At 43.2% G+C, this 20030-nt stretch overlaps 1 protein-coding gene across 1 annotated transcript in view; it reads left to right on the plus strand.

Moving 5' to 3' along the window:
* LOC111972755 (microtubule-associated protein 4) overlaps positions 1 to 20030 on the plus strand; it is a 171365-nt gene that overhangs the window by 82670 nt on the left and 68665 nt on the right. Inside the window, exon 5 of the mRNA XM_023999822.2 lies at positions 8522 to 9892. Coding sequence (XP_023855590.2) covers positions 8522 to 9892 — 1371 coding nt within the window. The remainder of the gene's footprint in view (positions 1 to 8521; positions 9893 to 20030) is intronic.

Here is a 20030-nt window from a genome sequence, read left to right on the forward strand (position 1 = left end):
ACAAACATAACAAAGTATTGTCAACACACAGAAACATGCACAGGTCACATACACAGTACAATCACACTAAAATACACAGTACAATACACACCCCCCCCCCCCCCCCCCCCCCCCCCCGATACACAATTAACAGTACAATGCAAGTACACATAACACAGTACAATACACAGTACAATGCACAGTACAATACACAGTACAATACACAGTACAATGCACAGTACAAAACACAGTACAATACACAGTACAATACACAGTACCAATACACTACCATGCACACAACATAAACAAGTATTGGTCAAGCACACAACAACATGCACAGTACAATACACAGTACAATACACAGTACAATACACAGTACCATACACAGTACAATACACAGTACCATGCACAAACATAAACACAGCTATGAAAAGCAGGAAACACAAAATTCTTGTACATTTCTAGAACAACATCGTGCAGTAAATCAGACGTAGAGTTTATTGAAGCAATAAGCCAGAGGAGTGTGGTATATGGTCAATATACCACAGTCAACGTGGAGTGCCGATACAGCCTTTAGCCGTGGTATATTGAACATATACCAAAAACCCCTGAGGGCCTTATTGCTATTATAAACTGGTTACCAACGTAATTAGAGAGCAAAAATACATGTTTTTTCATACACATGTATACGGTTTGATATACCACGGCTGTCAGCCAATCAGCATTCAGGACCTGAACCACCCAGTTTATAAGGTCAATCATATTTTTTTTTTTTCTGGACTGTTTGAATGATGAGTAGCTAGTTAAAATTAGAGCCCCGTGCTGCCAAGTTGCTCATAAAGCTGTGCTCGTTCTGAGGAAGGAGAAATGGAGGATGAGGAATGGAGCGATGAGAGGATGGGATTTAGAGGAATGATTACCCAAGGCTGCTCAATGTGCCTCAGTTGTCTCTCTGAATGTGTATAACTCTAACGGAACATCTCTTTGGTCCCTATAACGTTTATCTCTCTCTAGTCGTATTTTTACATGAATCAACCACACACACACACGACAAGACTGACGTAATATGTTAAGAGCAGAGACGGGTGACAATAAGCAGCATTTAGAAGCCTTCCCTCGATGCTCTGGAAAGCTGTTAACGAGAACAGCAACAAAGGTAAGCCGTCGTGCTTCGTCCCATGTACGAAACTTATTTGCATCGCTCAGTGTATCAGCCCTACAGGCAGGTCTGTACGACTGTACAGGTTAAGCGCGAGATCAGACTTGAAGGTTGCTGCTCTAATGGATTATCAAGAGAACTGCTGCCGACCACTGCTTGTACCTTTTTGCCCCAATTCGCAGTCAACACTCACCTACTAGGATCTGCCAGTGTCTGGGCGCACACTGCTCCCACTCGACTAACGCCAGTCTTGCATGTTCGATCAGCGCAACACTTATTAGCCCTCGTCCACTACTGGTCCTAGGCTACAAAACACCCCCGGCACACCATTCGCTCAGCGACCACAACCGCACTTAGCTCCAGCTAACTACCCATGCAGGCCGTAACATTGCCGCGAACACGCACCTCACCCAAAACCCTACTAACTAACATACTCAATGCACTTCTGCAGCAGATGTTTTGCTTTGCTAATGTGGGTAGTTATGCTTCCCATGAGTGTCTCTGACGAGGACGGGGGTGCGTGCAGGTGTTGAGTCATAACAGCCAGGACACTTCCCCCCCCCCCCCTCACTACAAGAGGGTCTTTCAGGATAAACATGAACGCAATATGCATTCAGATATTGTACTGATCAAATTCGTTTGCCATATCGAGGTTCCCGAACAAATTATCTCTACAACACAGGCAAGCTCAGGAGTCTTGAATCATTCCAGAGGCAGGATGCCTGCAAAGTTGATCTTTCACCCTCAGGCCTGTCACGTTCTACCTTAGTTTTTTGTTCATGTCTTTGTTTAGTATAGCAGGCGTGAGTTGGGTGGGTTGTCTATGTTCTTTTTCTATGTTGCTGTTTTGCGTTGGCCTGGTATGGTCTCAATCAGAGGCAGGTCGTTATTTGTCTCTGATTGAGAATCATACTTAGGTAGCTTTTTCCACCTGTGTTTCGTGCGTGATTTATTTTCTGTTCTGTGTTTTGTATTTCACCGTCAGGACTGTTTCGTTTCGTTCTCGTGTTTTGTTGTTTTGTTCGACATTTCATTTTATTAAAAGAGATAATGAATACTTACCACTGCACCTTGGTCCTCTCTCTTCTCTCCCAACCATGAACTTACACAGGCTTTCAATCTGTTTGCATCTACAACTCTTTCACACAAACAGGCTAGTGGACATGCAGACACTTACTGTGTAGTAACCTAACACTGTACACGGTACAGACCCGTACTGTTTGTAGTAACCTAACACTGTGCACGGTACAGACCACTTACGTGTAGTAACCTAACACTGTGACACGGTACGAACCCAACTTACTGTGTAGTAAATCCTAACACTGGGACACGTACACGACCACTTCCTGTGTAGTACCTAACATGGGACACAGTCAGACACTTCTGTGTAGTAACCAACACTGTGACACGGTACAGACCAACTACTGTGTAGTTAACCTAACACTGGGACACGGTACAGACCACTTCCTGTGTAACCTAACACAGGGACACGGTACAGACCACTTATTGTGTAGTAACCTAACACTGTGAACGGTACAGACCACTTACTGTTAGTAACCTAACACTGTGACACGTACAGACCACTTACTGTGTAGTAACCTAACACTGGACACGGTACAGACCACTTCCTGTGTAGTACCTAACACTGGGACACGGTACAGACCACTTCCGGGTATAAACCTAACACTGGGACACGTACAGACACTTCCTGTGTAGTAACTAACACTGGACACACGCACGACCACTTCCTGTGTAGTAACCTAACACTGGACACGGTACAGACCACTTCCTGTGTAGTAACTAACACTGGACACGTACAGACCACTTCCTGTGTAGTAACTAACACTGTGACGCGTACAACAACTTCCTGTGTATAACCTAACACTGTGACACGTACAGAACAAGACTACTGTGTAGTAACTAACACTGTGACACGGTACAGACCACTTACGTAGTAACCTAACACAATGGACACGTACAGACCACTTATGTGTAGTAACTAACATGTGACACGGTACAGACCACTTCCTGTGTAGTAACCTAACACTGGGAACACGAGTACAACCATTCCTGTGTAGTAACCTAAACACTGGACACGGTACAGACACTTCCTGTGTAGTAACCTAACATAGACATCATACACTGTGTGTACACCGACACTGACCATGAAATTAGTAACCTAACACTGTGACACGGTAAGACACACTTACTGTGTAGTAACCTAACACTGTGACACAAGTACAACAACTTACGTGTAGTAACCTACACTATGACACATACAGACCACTACTCGTGTAGTAACCTAACACTGGACACGGTACCAAACACCACTACTTGAATAAACGCTAACCTCGATACACCTTGCAAAATACACGTCCAGACCCACTTCCGTGTAAATAACCTAACACTGGACACACTGGTAACAGACCATCTACGGTGTAAACCTACACACCTAGTCGACACTGTCAACACGACCACTAACTGATGTAGTAGAACCCTAACACTGTATACTCGTAGCACAGGACCAGACATCTATACTGATGTACGAGAAAACCCTAACACTAGTGAACCCAACTGTTTACAAGACCACTTAAACGTGTATAAACCATAACACCTGTTGACACCGTTAACAGTACCAACTTCCCTGTGTATATAACTCTAACACTGCACAGTACATGACCAATACTTGATTAGAAACCTAACCACAATGGAAAGAACAATATTTAATAAGGTAACAGGACCCACTTCCTGTAGTAAGAGACCATAACGCACTTGACCACGAGGGTGATCAAGACCACTTCCGTGTAAAACGCTAACACTTGTGACACTATTAACAGAGCGCACTTTAGAGAGCGAGATAGTAGTAAAACAACAAAGTATATCATGTTACACGAGGTATCAGACCAACTTTCCGTATTATATTAACCTTACACTTTGACACTTCCAGCGTAACAAACCAACTTCCCTGTGTAATAACCTAAACACAAGTGACACACAACGGTACAGACCACTAATTACGTAGTCGAGTAACCTAACACAATGATGACTTCTCAGTACAGAACTCTCATTCCTTATGTGATAGTTATATCATAGACAACGAACACTCGGGTCTAAGATTTCCTATTAGCCATGATAACCAATGGTGATTAGAGGAGAATAGTCTGAATGACAAAGCCACAACATCTATCACAATTACAGTATTCACTATACCATGCGGAAAGACTACGGTTTGGTACACTAATTCCCAGCAGGGTTTACCCCCGTGAATGGCGTGAATAACCACAGCTCTAACTATAGAACCCCTCAATGACAAAGAGAGAATACCTACCTAGACTTTATATTATACAAAAAAGAAACGTTCCATTTAAATGCCACGAACGTAAAGAAGGACAACAAAAACAAAAAACAAAAAAATAGATACTCTGAGTCGAATACACACAAGGAGTGGATTGGGTTGACTGGAGAGATGAACTACCCAACGAGTGAGGGGGGATATACCTGAAATGCTCTAAGCCCTAAAGCCTTCAGCCAAAACCCAACACTCATCAAAACTGATACTGGGCATAGGTAATGAGGAAGTTATGGCACTGCTAGCACCGCTGAGAAATATACCAGCACCGATAAAATAATGAGAACATTCAATAAGTGGCGTAGAGAAATGGCCGGCTACCAGATACAACACTATCAGATTTGCACACCCCTAGATATTGCATATGACTGTACAAATGCACCATAACATGCTAAATATCCAATAGGAACAGACAGACAGAGAGAGAGAAAGAAAAAGAATAAGAGAAGAGACAAGACAGAAGCAGACAACTGAAAACATAACACATCAAGCACCTAAACTGGCACTCGAAATGTTGAGTAGCAATGAATACGATAAACTACGGTATACTGAGTAGTAATACTGAAGATATTAACTTAAAAAAGGTACTGAGGTAGGTCGTAATGAGAAACTACTCCGCACTGAGGAATAGATATGAGATATGTAACTTAGGTACTTGAAAAAAGTAGTAAAGACTGAGAGGTACTAACTTGGTACTACGGTAGCTAACTACTGAAAGGTTACGTTACTTAGGCCACTGGAGAGGTAGGTAGTACTGAGAAGGTATATAACATTGCACTGAGTAGTAATACTGAAGAGTAATTAACTTTGGCATGAGTTAGAATACTAAGAGTACGAACATGCACTGAAGGATAATAAGTAAGATAACAAATAGGTACTGAAGGGTTAACGTAAATCTGGCAACTGAAGATATAAAACTGTACTGAGACAAAAAAAAGGATACTAAACTGCACCTGAGGTATACATACATAATGCAAAATGTAAAACATTACTGAACACTGAGAGTAGTAAGAGTAACTGAGATGTAAAAAGTAACTTGGCACTGAATCAAAATAGTCAAAAAAAAAAAGTACTGAGCAGAAAGAAATATCGGCACTAGAGTAATGCAAATAAGTAAATAATGTGAGATTGGTTTATCCATCTACTCTACAGGGCATGTCCTATTGGCACTTGATGAGAAACCTTCAAGCGAATTGGGATGACCTCTTCTCTCAATATGAGATAAACCAATCCCCACTGAACCAAATTCACCACCCATCATCAAGGCATGGGAAAATCTCTAGCCACAACAGAAGACTAGCCAAATCAGCAATCACGTACTCACACAAAGAGTCTTCAGATAGGTAAATATGATCTTAGGAGTCATGTCTCCCACACCTCTCCAATAAATATTCCTATTAGATTATGATCTAAATAATAACTCAAATATATAACTGATATCTTCTCTATCCAAAGACCAATCAACCTCAGATCAACCTCTGAAAACTGTAGACCACAATATAATAGGAGAAAAACGAAACATTAATCATATCTGAGAACCCTCATGAGAAAAGGTCATGCAAGAAATTGATTATTATGAAGCAGAGGCCTTTCAAGAACTCAACATGAAAGAAGACAGAAAACATTAAGGACGAATCTGAGAAAATGAGCACCCCACCCCGAAAAATGTAAGTTCTTCACATATCCCACATATAAAGGACCCCTGATCAGGACCGGATCCCTAGCAAACAAACTTCTTTCGCGTTAATAGTCTTCTCCTTAAGTTATAACATGCAACAAAAAGAACTATCTTATACGTCTGTGCATGGTACTGTGTATTGTACTGTGTATTGTACTGTGCATTGTGCTGTGCATTGTACTGTGCATTGTACTATGTATTGTGCTGTGCCTGTTTCTGTGTGCTTGACCAATACCTGTGTTTACGTTTGTATTTCTTGCATTCAATCACCCACTCACTATGAAGTAAACACATCTTTCTCCTCCTCCTAAAATCCCATTCAGTACTCCAGCATGTCCCTAGGGTAACACTGAGTCACAGTATCACCCTTAAATCCCTCCCTGTGACTATTCATTCACACAGGAGCACAAAGGCAACGGGCCAATTAGAATGCCTGAGTGATTTATACCCATGTTGCATTTTGAGTGTTCAGTGGCAAGTTACAAGTTGCAGCCCCTGTACAGAGCCAGTTCCATTACGTTGAATGGACCTCCAATGAGCGTCCACAGCTGCACACTGTGACTGTTACTACTCTCATGTCTTAGACTGCACTGTTGAATATGGTTTTGAGCCCTTTGAAGTTCACGCTTTTGTCTGGTTGAGAAATGCATTGCGAGAGAGAGTGAAAGAGTGAGTACAGTGCCTTTTGGAAAGTGTTGAGACCCCTTGACTTTTTCCACATTTTGTTATGTTACAGCCTTATTCTAAAATGGATATCAACAAAAAAAATCCTCAGCAATCTACACACAATACCCCATAATGACAAAGCGAAAACAGTTTTTTTATTTTTTATTTATACAAAAATGTAAACAGAAATACCTTATTTACATAAGTATTCAGACCCTTTGCTATGAGACTATAAATTGAGCTCAGGTGCATCCTGTTTCCATTGATCATCCTAGAGATGTTTCTACAACTTGATTGGAGTCCACCTGTGGTAAATTCAATTGATTGGACATGATTTGGAAAGGCACACACCTGTCTATATAAGGTCCCACAGTTAATAGTGCATGTCAGAGCAAAAACCAAGCCATAAGGTCAAAGGAGAGTAGAGCTCCGAGACAGGATTGTGTCGAGGCACAGATCTGGGGAAGGGTACCAAAACATTTCTGCAGCTTTGAAGGTCCCCAAGAACACAGTGGTCTCCATCAGTCTTAAATGGAAGACGTTTGGAAGCACCAAGACTCTTCCTAGAGCTGGCTGCCCGGCCAAACTGAGCAATCGGGGGAGAAGGGCCTTGGTCAGGGAGATGACCAAGAACCTGATGGTCACTCTGACAGAGCTCTAGAGTTCCTCTGTGGAGATGGGAGAATCTTCCAGAAGGACAACCATCTCTGCAGCACTCCACCAATCAGGCCTTTATGGTAGAGTGGCCAGAAGGAAGCCACTCTTCAGTAAAAGGTACATGACATCCTGCTTTGAGTTTGCCTAAAGGCACCTAAAAGACTCTCAGAACATGAGAAACAAGATTCTCTGGTCTGATGAAACCAAAATTGAACTCTTTGGCCTGAATGCCAAGCGTCACGTCTGGAGGAAACCTGGCACCATCCCTACTGTGAAGCATGGTGGTGGCGGCATCATGCTATCAGGATATTTTTCAGCGGCAGGGACTGGAAGACTAGTCAGGATCGAGGGAAAATGAATTGAGCAAAGTACAGAGAGATCCTTGATGATAACTTGCCCCAGAGTGCTCAGGACCTCAGACTGGGGCGAAGGTTCACCTTCTAACAGGACAACGACCATAAGCACACAGCCAAGATAACGCAGGAGGGTCTTCGGAACAAGTCTCTGAATGTCCTTGAGTGGCCCAGCCAGAGCCCTTACTTGAACGCGATCGAACATCTCTAGAGAGACATGAAAATAGCTGTGCAGCAACGCTCCCCATCCAACCTGGCAGAGCTTGAGAAGATCTGCAGAGAAGAATGGGAGAAACTCCCCAAATACAGGTATGTCAAGCTTATAGCGTCATACCCAAGAAGACTCGAGGCTGTAATCGCTGCCAAATGTGCTTCAACAAAGTACTGAGTAAAGGGTCTGAATACTTATGTAAATGTCATATATATATTTCTATTGTTATAAATTTGCAAACATTTCTAAAAACCTGTTTTTGCTTTGTTATTATGGGGTATTGTGATGTCATTATGGGGTATTGTGATGTCATTATGGGGTATTGTGTGTAGATTGATGAGAAAAAAACACAATTCAATACATTTTACAATAGGCTTTAACGTAACAAAATGTGGGAAAAGTCCAGGGGTCTGAATACTTATGCACTGTATATACCTGCTTTAAACTCTCTTCCCTCTTCACACACAAGGTGGCCTGGGCGATGGCTGGACAGACAAGGCTTGCATTCCCACCGACCTGCCGTTCACCCCAAGCTTCTCCACAATGATCAGTCACCATGCAAGCCACCTGGCGGCCAGCCCCGAGGACCTTCCTGACTGTGGCCGGCCCCACCGAGAGGCCTTGGCCTTGGGGGAGGAGATGGAGAGCAACGAGGGAAATGACTGCAAACAACAACAACAGCAGAAGAAGAAGAAGAAGAGGAGGCCCCGAGACGAGGTGTACGACAGGGGCCAACCGGAGACTCAGGCTGAGAACACAATCCCGTCAGAGGGCCACCACAGGGTCTCCCCCCGGAAGGACAGGGACAGGATGGTGGGGGGCTGGGAGCAGGAAGAGCCAGGGAGAAGTGGAGGCAGGGGAAAGAGGGGTAAGAGCAGGAAGAAGCTTCCAGAAGAGTGGGGGTTTACAGCCGAGCCCTTCGTGCCCTCCTCTGCCACTCACCTCCCTGAGGGGGTGTTAGACCAACTAGCGCCCCCCATCGCCCACCCCCAGCCCATGGAGAACCCCTACTCTAGCATGGGTAACATGGGGCTGATCCCTGCCAGTGAGGACCTCTTCCCTCCATCTCTCACCCAGAATCTGCTCCCTCTCATGGCCCCCACCTCCCCTCCACCTGCCATGGGCTGCGATCTCCTGCCTACCACCCCCGTCTCCATGCCCACCAGTCATGGAGACTTCTCGCCCAGAGGCACCTTCCCCATGGCCACGTGTCCTGGAGACACATTCACCGCCAGCTACCAATACCTGCTTATGGATACAGAGACTGCCAGCCTGGGTAATGACAAAGAGGCTTTCTCCCCAACTTTTTCCCTAGATTCCCCAGTTCATGAGTCAGGGGTCAAAGTGATGTTTGATCATGACACTTCAATGCAGGATGTCCATATTGAAGATGCCATGAGTTTTAGCCCCACCCACCAACCAGATCGTGGCCTATCACCATTGGAGAAGCCTAGTGAGCTCACAGCGACCGCACCCCCTTTCTCCCCCTCCGACAGCTCCTGGCTCATCAACGACTACCACTTCAACAACAACAACAACTGCTTTGAGTTCAGTGACATCACTCCAGCGTGCTACCTACCTGTGGGCCTGGCATTCGACACACCCAGCCCAGTCCCGCTCCGCTCCCCCAAAACCATGCCTGAATTCTACCCCAGGGGGGGCAAAAAGGCCAAATCCCCATCACAGAAGATACCAAAGAAGTCCCGCTCCTCCTCCTCCTCTTCCACCAAAAGCCCCACCTCACCAGGTTCCGTTCTGAACCCCACCGCCCAGTCCTTCTTCCCATGCTTCGCCAACCCCACAGAGCCCCTCACCGTGGTGGTGGCCCCAATGTCAGAAGGTTTGTTGCAGTGGCGTGTGATGTTCACTTGGAGGATTAGAGGAGTCGACCAATACCTTGCATGGGCATGTGGCTCTACGGCTGGGCTGGGACCGACCCAATAGCCCAGTCTAGACAGCCTGACTGACTGACTAACTAAGATACACTCTGTCCGAGGGGCGTGGTTTGGCTTTTTTGGGGAGTTTTCTCTTTCCCACAAGGCACTGCTGCGTCTGGGCAGTGCTGGAGTGTTCTCATTAACCCTGTGTTGTCCAGGGTGTGCTACTAACTACCACACACACTCACCACATGCAGTGTCACCAGTTTCACTCTCTCTCTGTCTTCCTTTCTGCTGTGTCTCGGTGTCTCTCTCTCTCTCTCTCTCTCTCTCTATGTCTTCCTTTCTGCTGTGTCTCGGTGTCTCTCTCTCTCTCTTCTCTCTCTCTCTCTCTGTCTTCCTTTCTGCTGTGTCCCGGTGTCTCTCTCTCTCTCTCTGTCTTCCTTTCTGCTGTGTCTCTATCTCTCTCTCTCTCTGTCTTCCTTTCTGCTGTGTCCCGGTGTCTCTCTTAGTCTAGTATGTTGGAGGTCCATGACTTCTTCATGTCTTCTTTATCCTCACTGTTGAATTAAACATTTCTTCCCTCCACGCTGTCTCTTCTATAGCTAACATTTCGTTCAGAGAGGAGCCTCTAAACAGTTCTCTGTGGATGTTTTGTCCAAACCACTGCAATGCATGACCGCTCACTAACCAAAAACACGTCTGAATGAATATACACTCAAATCAGATCCCATGTTGATTGTTATTACCTCTTTCTTTCGTTCCATGTCCTGCCGATTCCCTTCTGCCTCCACGACGGCCACCACAACAGGTGAGTCAGGAAACCTACGTGATCTCTATGGGGCGTAGATTGTGGGAAATAGATTGTGGAACATTGTTTAAATAGATTGTAGCAAAGTCTTGCGTTGCAATGCACCACAGTGACACAAACCCTTCAAGACAGGGCGAGGCAGGGCTGAAAACAGATGGCTTGAGGCTGGATCCAAGGTTAAATCAATGTCAGGGATTGCAGGTGCTGTCGCTGTGACTATGTCCAGGCCAGGGTAGATATATACTGTATACAGCGGCAGGCGGGGGACACTAGGACAGGAAAGTGGAATATAGAATAGTATTGAGAGAGATGTTGTTTTAGGACCAGATGCTGTTGGAAGTGGTGTTGGAGGGCCAGTAGGAGGCACTCTTTCCTCTGGTTTAAAAAAATGCCCCTGGGCAGTGATTGGGGATGTTGCCCTGTGTAGGGTGCTGTTTTTCAGATGTGACGTTAAACAGGTCTCCTGACTCTCTGTGGTCACTAAAGATCCCATAGGACTTATTGTAGGAGTAGGGGTGTTAACCCTGGTGTCCTGGCTAAATTCCCAATCTGGCCGTCATACCATCATTGCCACCTAATCATCTTTAGCTTACAATTGTCTCATTCATCCTCCCCTGTAACTATTCCCCATATCGTTACTGTAAATGAGAATGTGTTCTCAATCAACTTACCAGGTAAAAAATAAAATAATTGTCTAGGATCCCTTGTGTCTCCTGGGGTGTTCTGTGTGCTCTCTCTGAGGGCTGGGAGGGCTGAGTGAAAGTTAGCCGAACGCCCACACCCCCCACCACAAAGTCGCGTACATAAGCTGCCATATTCAGACCCAGAGAATTAAGAGAAAACAATACCTTTAAACAATTCATCAATGTATCATTCTTGTGTCATTTATATCTATATGCTACGTTGAGGTTTTTCTTTCATTATTTTAGGCTCTCTGACCTTAGTGCGTAAGTCTAAACTTTGGGGCCTAATTGTAGGCCTACACACACCAAACAGCCTACACACCAAATGGTTTTGGGTGCGGGCAGATAACTTTACGTCGATCCACAGAGGCAAAAAGGACAATGTTGTAGTTTAATTCAATAAGAGAAAAGCTGCAAAATGTAGAGTTGAAAATAAAGAGAAGGGAAGGCCAGAAAAGTCGTGTTTGGGAAAGATTTGGTGAAGCGGCAAAAGAGGATTATGTGTGATGATTGTGAGGCGCCATACACATTTGACAGTCACAAGACGGGGACTTCAAATAGGCCTGTGGCACGTCACGGGAACTGTAGCCTACTGTTCCGATGGGTTAAATGGAATCTGATGAAATCTGAAATATGGCCCCTGACTGTAGGTCAGTGGTGGAAAAAGTGCCCAATTGTCATACTTGAGTAAAAGTAAAGATACCTTCATAGAAAATGACTCAAGAAAAAGTGAAAGTCACCAAGTAAAATATTACCAAGTCAAAAATAAATGTAATTGCTAAAATATACTTAAATATCAAAAGTTATAGTTGAAGTAAAAAGTAATTTCAAATTCCTTATATTAAGCAAACCAGACAGAACCATTTTCTTGTTTTTATTTTTTGACGGATAGCCAGGGGCACACTCCAACACTCAGACATCATTTACAGACAAAGCATTTGTGTTTAGTGAGTCTGTCAGATCAGAGGCAGTAGGGATGACCAGGGATGTTCTCTTGATAAGTGCGTGAATTCGACCATTTTCCTGTCCTTCTAAGCATTCAGAATGTAACCAGTACTTTCAGGTGTCAGGGAAAATGTATGGAGTGAAAAGTACATTATTTTCTTTAGAAATGTAGTGAAGTAAAAGTTGTCAGAAATAATACAGATACCCATAAAAACTACTGAAGTAGTACTTTAAAGTATTTTTACTTAAGTAGTACTTTAAAGTATTTTTTCTTAAGTACTTTACATCACTGCTGTAGGTCTTAAACCTCTCACATAGCCTCAATATTAACTCTTCCACAATTCTTGCAGTAAAATTATATGCAAAATGTTGACTCGAGAACAGATGTGGAGAAATATGATTTATTTATTTCAGCATCTTGAGAGAACGTGAATGTGCAGTTAGGGAACATCTGTGGAGGTGTTGTCTTTATCAGCATCATAAAAGCTGATCGTATTTCAACCACATAAAATATGTATCAAAGCCTAACTGAAATCTTATCAGAAACGTGACATTTTCACAGCTTTCTATTTGCTTATAACCGGTCAAACTGATGTCATTTGGACGTTTTGCACAGAAAATATTTCCAGTTTGTTTTGTTATTGCATTTACTCCCCGGTCCCTAAATGTCTTTGCTTTGCAAAAAAAAGCAGAGATGACAGAGAACTTTACTGATGTCAACTAGACTGAAGCATTCATTCTATCCATTTTTAAAATGACATTATTCTGGTGAACAAGGGTTTCTTTAGTCTTCTAGGTCAACATATAAGGACAGAAGAGAAGCTGCATCTATCTAATTGTAGACAAGTTGACTAACAAATAGCCTTACCAAAATGTCGGAAGTTATAAGCAGAAACCTATCTAAATCAGGAAAGGACACGTAAACATTTTTCCAAAAATCTTGGATGTCAATTAAGGTAGCCCCCCCCCGCACCTCTGATTCAGAGGGGTGGGGTTAAATGCGGAAGACACAGTTCAGTTGTACAACTGACTAGGTATCCCCCTTTCCCTATACAACTGACTAGGTATCCCCCTTTCCCTATACAACTGACTAGGTATCCCCCTTTCCCTATACAATGACTAGGTCTCGCCCTCTTTCCTTCAGTTGTACCAACTGACTAGGTATCCCCCTTTCTTTCCTTTCAGTTGTACAACTGACTAGGTATCCCCCTTTCCTTTCAGTTGTACAACTGACTAGGTCTCCCCCTTTCCTTTCAGTTGTACAACTGACTAGGTATCCCCCTTTCCTTTCCTTTCAGTTGTACAACTGACTAGGTATCCCCCTTTCCTTTCAGTCGGTGGCGCCGACTGACATCAAATGAAGAACTAGACGCTCACAAGAGCAAGTGATAAACAAGCATTGCAGTCAGTTCTTTAGCATAGGTTTATTCTAAGCGTAGCAACATTTGCCATGTGTACAGTACATGCCCCTCAAGATACAGCCAATTAGATGCCAACTTCACCATCAGGTGCCTACTTCCCAAACTACACCCATTTATTTATTTGTATATTTTGGCCTCAGACGTAATGAAGAGTTATAAAAGTCGCGACACCTTCTGATTCACTTTGGAGAAATTGTCCGTCGAGTGGCTTGTGAAATAACAGACTTTTAACAGTTGCGTTCTGTTATTTGAGATTAATAGCTTGATTTGCGTGTGTGCGTGTGCATTTTTGGAACAGACACAGCTGTCTCTGTTGCCCCTCTGTAATTTGTCCTCTTTGTCAGTTTGCCGGGGTGGAGCTGTGTCACTGACGGTGCTATTTAGGCCCTGTAGGAGACAGGAGACTGGGCCGCTGTGTCCCGTCCCTCACCCAGCATGCTATTTCTTTGGGGATGAGGGGCGGGATGAGCCCAACAGCGGTCTGTGTGTGTCGTCTGTGTGTGTCGTCCATAGAAATTAGAATAAGTAGAACGGCTTGGAAGCTCCAACCCTGGCATTTGGTATTATGATGCAATCATTTCCATGGTATTTTGGAATGTCCTATCAACTGATGCTGAATTGGCATATCATTAGCATATTTATAGACCAACCAATAAGGAGCATATCCTAGCCCCCCACTCCCACTCCCATAAACAACCCTCCACCCCCACCCTACCACCTGTGAACCAATGCAATATTGGTGTGATTTCTGTGGTTTACATAACTCAAGCAGTGCTGGGATTTTTTTCATCCAGCATTGGGGCTTTGAGTTGAGGCAGTCAGTCTGATAACTTGCCTCTGCCTTTTGGAGGGCGGCGGGAGGAGGACAGCCCCAAAACAGAGGTGCCATCCTGGATAACAGTGCCCACGTGCCACCAATGTGCCCCCACATTGTCCTCATGTCACTTTGGCTGAACACAGCAACAAAAGGCCCGCAAAGCTGAGGTTATGGGGTTATTTTAGGCCGGCAACCCAAAACATCAAGCGCCATAAATATTTCAGCCACCTATTTTTATCTATAGTCTTTTTCAGTGTTCCTGGGGGGCGGATTCTTCAATGGGCCGTTGACGGACAGGATCCTAGGAGGGACAAGTAGCTGTGCGTTGTGAGTTGATGGCTTGTGACGTGAAGGGGTGACCGATGTGATTTCACATCACAGGCAACACCGGGGGAAAAGCAGGACTCTCACTGGTGGTGTCATAGAAAGGGTTTATTTTTAATGTGTGGGGGGGCTATTTGGGTGAGGGAATGTTACAGAGCTAATGGTGTTTGGGTGGACGTTTGTTCTATCTGTGTTGTATTCCTATGAGGACATGTTGAATGCCAGGACACAGCATTGCTCTATTGAACACAGTAGATTAGTGGGGTGAAGAACACAGTAGATTAGAGGGGTGAAGAACACGGTAGATTAGAGGGGTGAAGAACGCATTAGATTAGAGTGGTGAAGAACATTAGATTAGAGTGGTGAAAAACTCATTAGATTAGAGTGGTGAAGAACTCATTAGATTAGAGTGGTGAATAACTCATTAGATTAGAGTGGTGAAGAACTCAGTAGATTAGAGTGGTGAAGAACACAGTAGATTATGAGTGGTGAAGCAACTGCAGTAGATTGAGTGGTGAAGAATCATTAGATTAGAGTGGTGAAGAACACAGTAGATCTGAGTGGTGAGACCACAGTAGTTAGAGTGGTGAATGAACTATTAGATTAGAGTGGGAAGAACTCATTAGATTAGAGTGGTGAAGCAATCATTAATTAGAGTGGTGAAGAACTCATTAGATTAGAGTGGTGAAGAACTCAGTTGAGATTAGAGTGGTGAAGAACTCATTAGATTAGAGTGGGTGAAGAACTCATTAGATTAGAGTGGTGAAGAATCATTAGATTAGAGTGGTGAAGAACTCTTAGATTAGAGTGGTGAAGAACTCATTAGATTAGAGTGGTGAAGAACTCTGTAGATCAGAGTGGTGAAGACATCTAGATTCAGAGGTGTGAAGAACCATAGTATGATTAGAGTGGTGAAGAACTCATTAGATATAGAGTGGTGAAGAACTCAGTAGATTAGAGTGGTGAAACTCAGTAGATTAGAGGTGGTGAAGAACTCATTAGATCAGAGTGGTGAAGAACTCATTAGATTAGAGTGGTGAAGAACTCATTAGATCAGAGTGGTGAGGGCGATACGGAATACCCCCAGGGCCTAGTCGTACATCAAGATCCGTATCTCTATTCTACACCTTTTCATTACTAACGTTGTGATTCTCAAAAAACATATAGTACTTTATCCTTTTGGTTTGAAATGCCCGAGTTGTTTTTTTTTATACATAAAATATGACAATTGTATCTCACTCAACTGACTTTCATAGAAACAATTTGGTGAATTTGGTTATACTGAAAGTGCAAGGTTTTTCTTTTAAATCACCTATTATAACACTGCTAAGGATGGGTTGATGACCAATTTTCCACATGTTGTTGTGTTACCTAAATTTAAAATGTATTCAATTGAGATGTTGTGCCACTGGCCTACATACAATACCGTATAATGTAAAAGTGTCATCATTTTTGGGGCATTTTTACAAATGAATTAAAAATGAAAAACTGAAGTGTCTTGAGTCAATAAGTATTCAACCCCTTTGTTATGGCCTAAATAAATGCAGGAGTAAAAATGTGCTTTACAAATGACATAATAAGTTGCGTGGACTCACTGTGTGCAATAATAGTATTTTCTCTACCCCACACATACAATTATCTGTAAGGTCCCTCAGTCGAGCAGTGAATTTCAAACACAGTTTCAACCACAAAAACCAGGGGGCTTTTCCAATGCCTCGCAAAAAAGGGCACATATTGGTAGATAAAAAATTTAAATACAAAAAAGCAGACATTGAATATCCCTTTGAGCATGGTGAAGTTATTCAGTACACTTTGGATGGTGTATCACACACCTTCTTAACCCAGTTGCCGGAGAGGAAGGAAACCGCTCAGGGATTTTACAATGAGGCCAATGGTGACATTAAAACAGTTACACAGTTTAATGGCTGTGATAGGAGAAAACTGAGGATAGATCAACAACATTGTAGTTACTCCACAATACTAACCTAAATGACATAGTGAAAATATTTCAAAACATTCATCCTGTTTGCAATAAGCCACTAAAGTAAAACTGCCAAAAATTGGGCAAATAAATGAACGTTATGTCCTGAATACAAAGTGTTATGTTTGGGGCAAATCCAACACAACACATCACTGAGTACCACTCTTTATATTTTCAAGCATGGTGATGGCTGCATCATGTTATGGGTATGCTTGTCATCGGCAAGGACTAGGGAGTTTTTTTAGGGTAAAAATAAATGGAATAGAGCTAAGCACAGGCAAAATACTAGAGGGAAACTTGCTTCTGTCGGCTTTCCAAAAGACACTGGGAGACAAATTCCAACACGGCAATAACCTACAAATATACACTGGAGTTGCTTACCAAGATGACATTGAATGTTCCTGAGTGGCCTAGTTAGAGTTTTGTCTTAAATCGGCTTGAAAATCTATGGCAAGACTTAAGAGTCTAGCAATGCCCAACAACCAATTTGACTGAGCTTGAAAAAAATTCAAAGAATAAAGGGCAAATAATGTACGATCCAGGTGTGCAAATGTCTTATAGACTTACCCATAAAGACTTACAGCTGTAATCGCTCCTAAAGGTGATTCTTGACTCAGGGGTGTGAATATTTATGTAAATTAGATATTTTCAGCAACTAGCTGATGTGGCGTGTTGATGAGAGCTGAGCGCTCAGGTGTGGGCTCAGGGCCTGGGGTTATAAATAAGGCTTCTGACACAGCCCCCGTAGAGACAGACAAATCTATCCACAGCAGGGCTGCTCTGCTGTCCACTGGCCCTCAGCAGCATTGCAAAGCACAGCGAGGCTGTGATTTCTCTCTTGATTTCTCTCTTCCTCTGAGAGAATGTGTGTGTGTGTGTGTGTGTGTGTGTGTGTGTGTGTGTGTGTGTGTGTGTGTGTGTGTGTGTGTGTGTGTGTGTGTGTGTTGTGTGTGTGTGTGGTGTGTGTGTGTGTGTGTGTATGAGTAGTTTTTGGGCTCCCCACTGTCTTAAGGGAACTTGGTCTCCACACTCCAACACAGTGTGACAGCACTTGGTGTTTTCTGTGAACTAGACAATGAGATGTGAATAATGAAATCCTGTGGCTTACATTGGCTATCTAAGGATTACATTGGCTATATAAGGCTTGAAAAGCAACATGAGAGTGTTTATGAATGGCAGACTAATAGATACATGGCAGACTTGAATTAATATGGAATGACTGCAGAAATATGAATGTAGTGAAAATGGTAGGAAAGAGTAGGTAGGTCAGATGCTGACAGTTCCAATGTGACAGTTCCAGTTACAGTGGTGACAGTTCCCGCGGTAGTTAGGTCCTGTGGTAGACAGTTACAGTGAGAGGACAGTTACAGTGGTAGCATCAGTTGCAGTCGGTAGACAGTTGCAGTGGTAGACAGTTGCAAGTGCGCTAGAACAGTTACAGTGGTAGACAGTTACAGTATAGACAGTTACAGTGGGAGACAGTTACAGTGATAGAAGTTAAACTGTCAAGTGTAACAGGTTACAGTGATAGGCAGTTACAGTGATAGGACAGTTACAGTGGTTAGACAGTGACAGGGAGTAGACAGTTACAGTTACAGTGGTAGACAGTTACAGTAGTAGACAGTTAGTGGTAGAGAGTTACATTACGTAGACAGTTACAGTGATGACAGTTTCAGTTACAGTAGTAGGTAGACAGGTTACAGTAGTAGACAGTTACAGCGATAGGCAGTTACAGTGATAGACAGTTACAGTGGGTAGACAGTTACAGTGGTAGACAGTTACAGTCAGTAGACAGTTACAGTGATAGACAGTTACAGTGATAGACAGCTAGACAGTAGTAGACAGTTACAGTGGTAGGACAGTTACAGTGGTAGACAGTTATAGTAGACAGTACAGTAGGTAGACAGTTACATGGTAGACGCATTACATTAGTAGACATTTACAGTGGTGGCAGTTGACAGCTGGTCAGACAGTTGTATGAGACAGTTACAGGAGAGACAAGTTCAGTGATAGACAGGTACAGTAGTAGACAGTTCCGATAGACAGTTACATTAGTAAGCATTATACGGTGGTAGACAGTTAAAGTGGTAGACAGTGATAGACAGTTACCAGTAAGTAGGAAGTAACAGTCGGTACAGGAGTTACAGTACAGTGATAGGCAGTTACAGTGATAGACAGTATACAGTAGCTAGGACAGTTACAGTCGGTAGGAGAGTTACAGTCTACAGTGATAGACAGTTAACAGTAGTAAACAGTGACAGTGGTAGAGTTACAGTAGTATGACAGTGAGTAGACAGTTACAAATTAGTAGACATTACGGTGGTAGACAGTTAAAGTGGTAGACAGTTGCATAGACATGTTACATAGTCGACAGTCCATGGACTAGTTAAGTGTGACAGTTACAGACTGATAGGCAGTTACATATAGCAGTAGTTACACTGCATAGCAGTTACAGTGGTAGGTTACAGTAGTAACATTATGGTAGACAGTCGGGTAGATACATGGTAGACAGTTACATTATTAGACAGTTATGTCAGTCTCAGGCGTAGACTGTACTTAGTAGACATCGTAGATTCTAGTAGACAGTTTGCTACAGTATAGTTACAGTCGAAGTGAAACAGTTACAGTGGTTAGACATTTACAGTGGATAGACAGTTACAGTTGGTAGACATAGTGCTAAGTACCGATAGGGACAGTTACATTAGTGACAGTTTCAGTGGTTATGACAGGCTTACATTAATGGGACAAGTTTACGTGGTAGACAGTTTACCACGTTATCAGTTACAGTGGTAGACAGTTACATCCAGTAGACAGTTACAGTGGTAGACAGTTAATTAGGGGACCAGTAGTTCAGTGGTATATAGTTACATTGAATGGACAGTCTACCAGTGGTAGACAGTTACACTAGTACAGTTACAGTGTGTAGACAGTTTACTCATGGTAGCCCTTTACAGTAGAGACAGTTACATTACAGTGACTAAATACGTTTCAGGTGCGTGGACAGTTACATTACTGTGACGTAGACAGTTACACTGTAGACAGTTACAGTGACAGACGGTTACAGTTATAAACAGTACAGTGATAGACGCGTTTACAGTGATTAGGACAGTATCTCTCCC

Source organism: Salvelinus sp. IW2-2015, linkage group LG14 (assembly GCF_002910315.2).
Source record: "Salvelinus sp. IW2-2015 linkage group LG14, ASM291031v2, whole genome shotgun sequence".
Lineage (NCBI taxonomy): Eukaryota > Metazoa > Chordata > Actinopteri > Salmoniformes > Salmonidae > Salvelinus > Salvelinus sp. IW2-2015.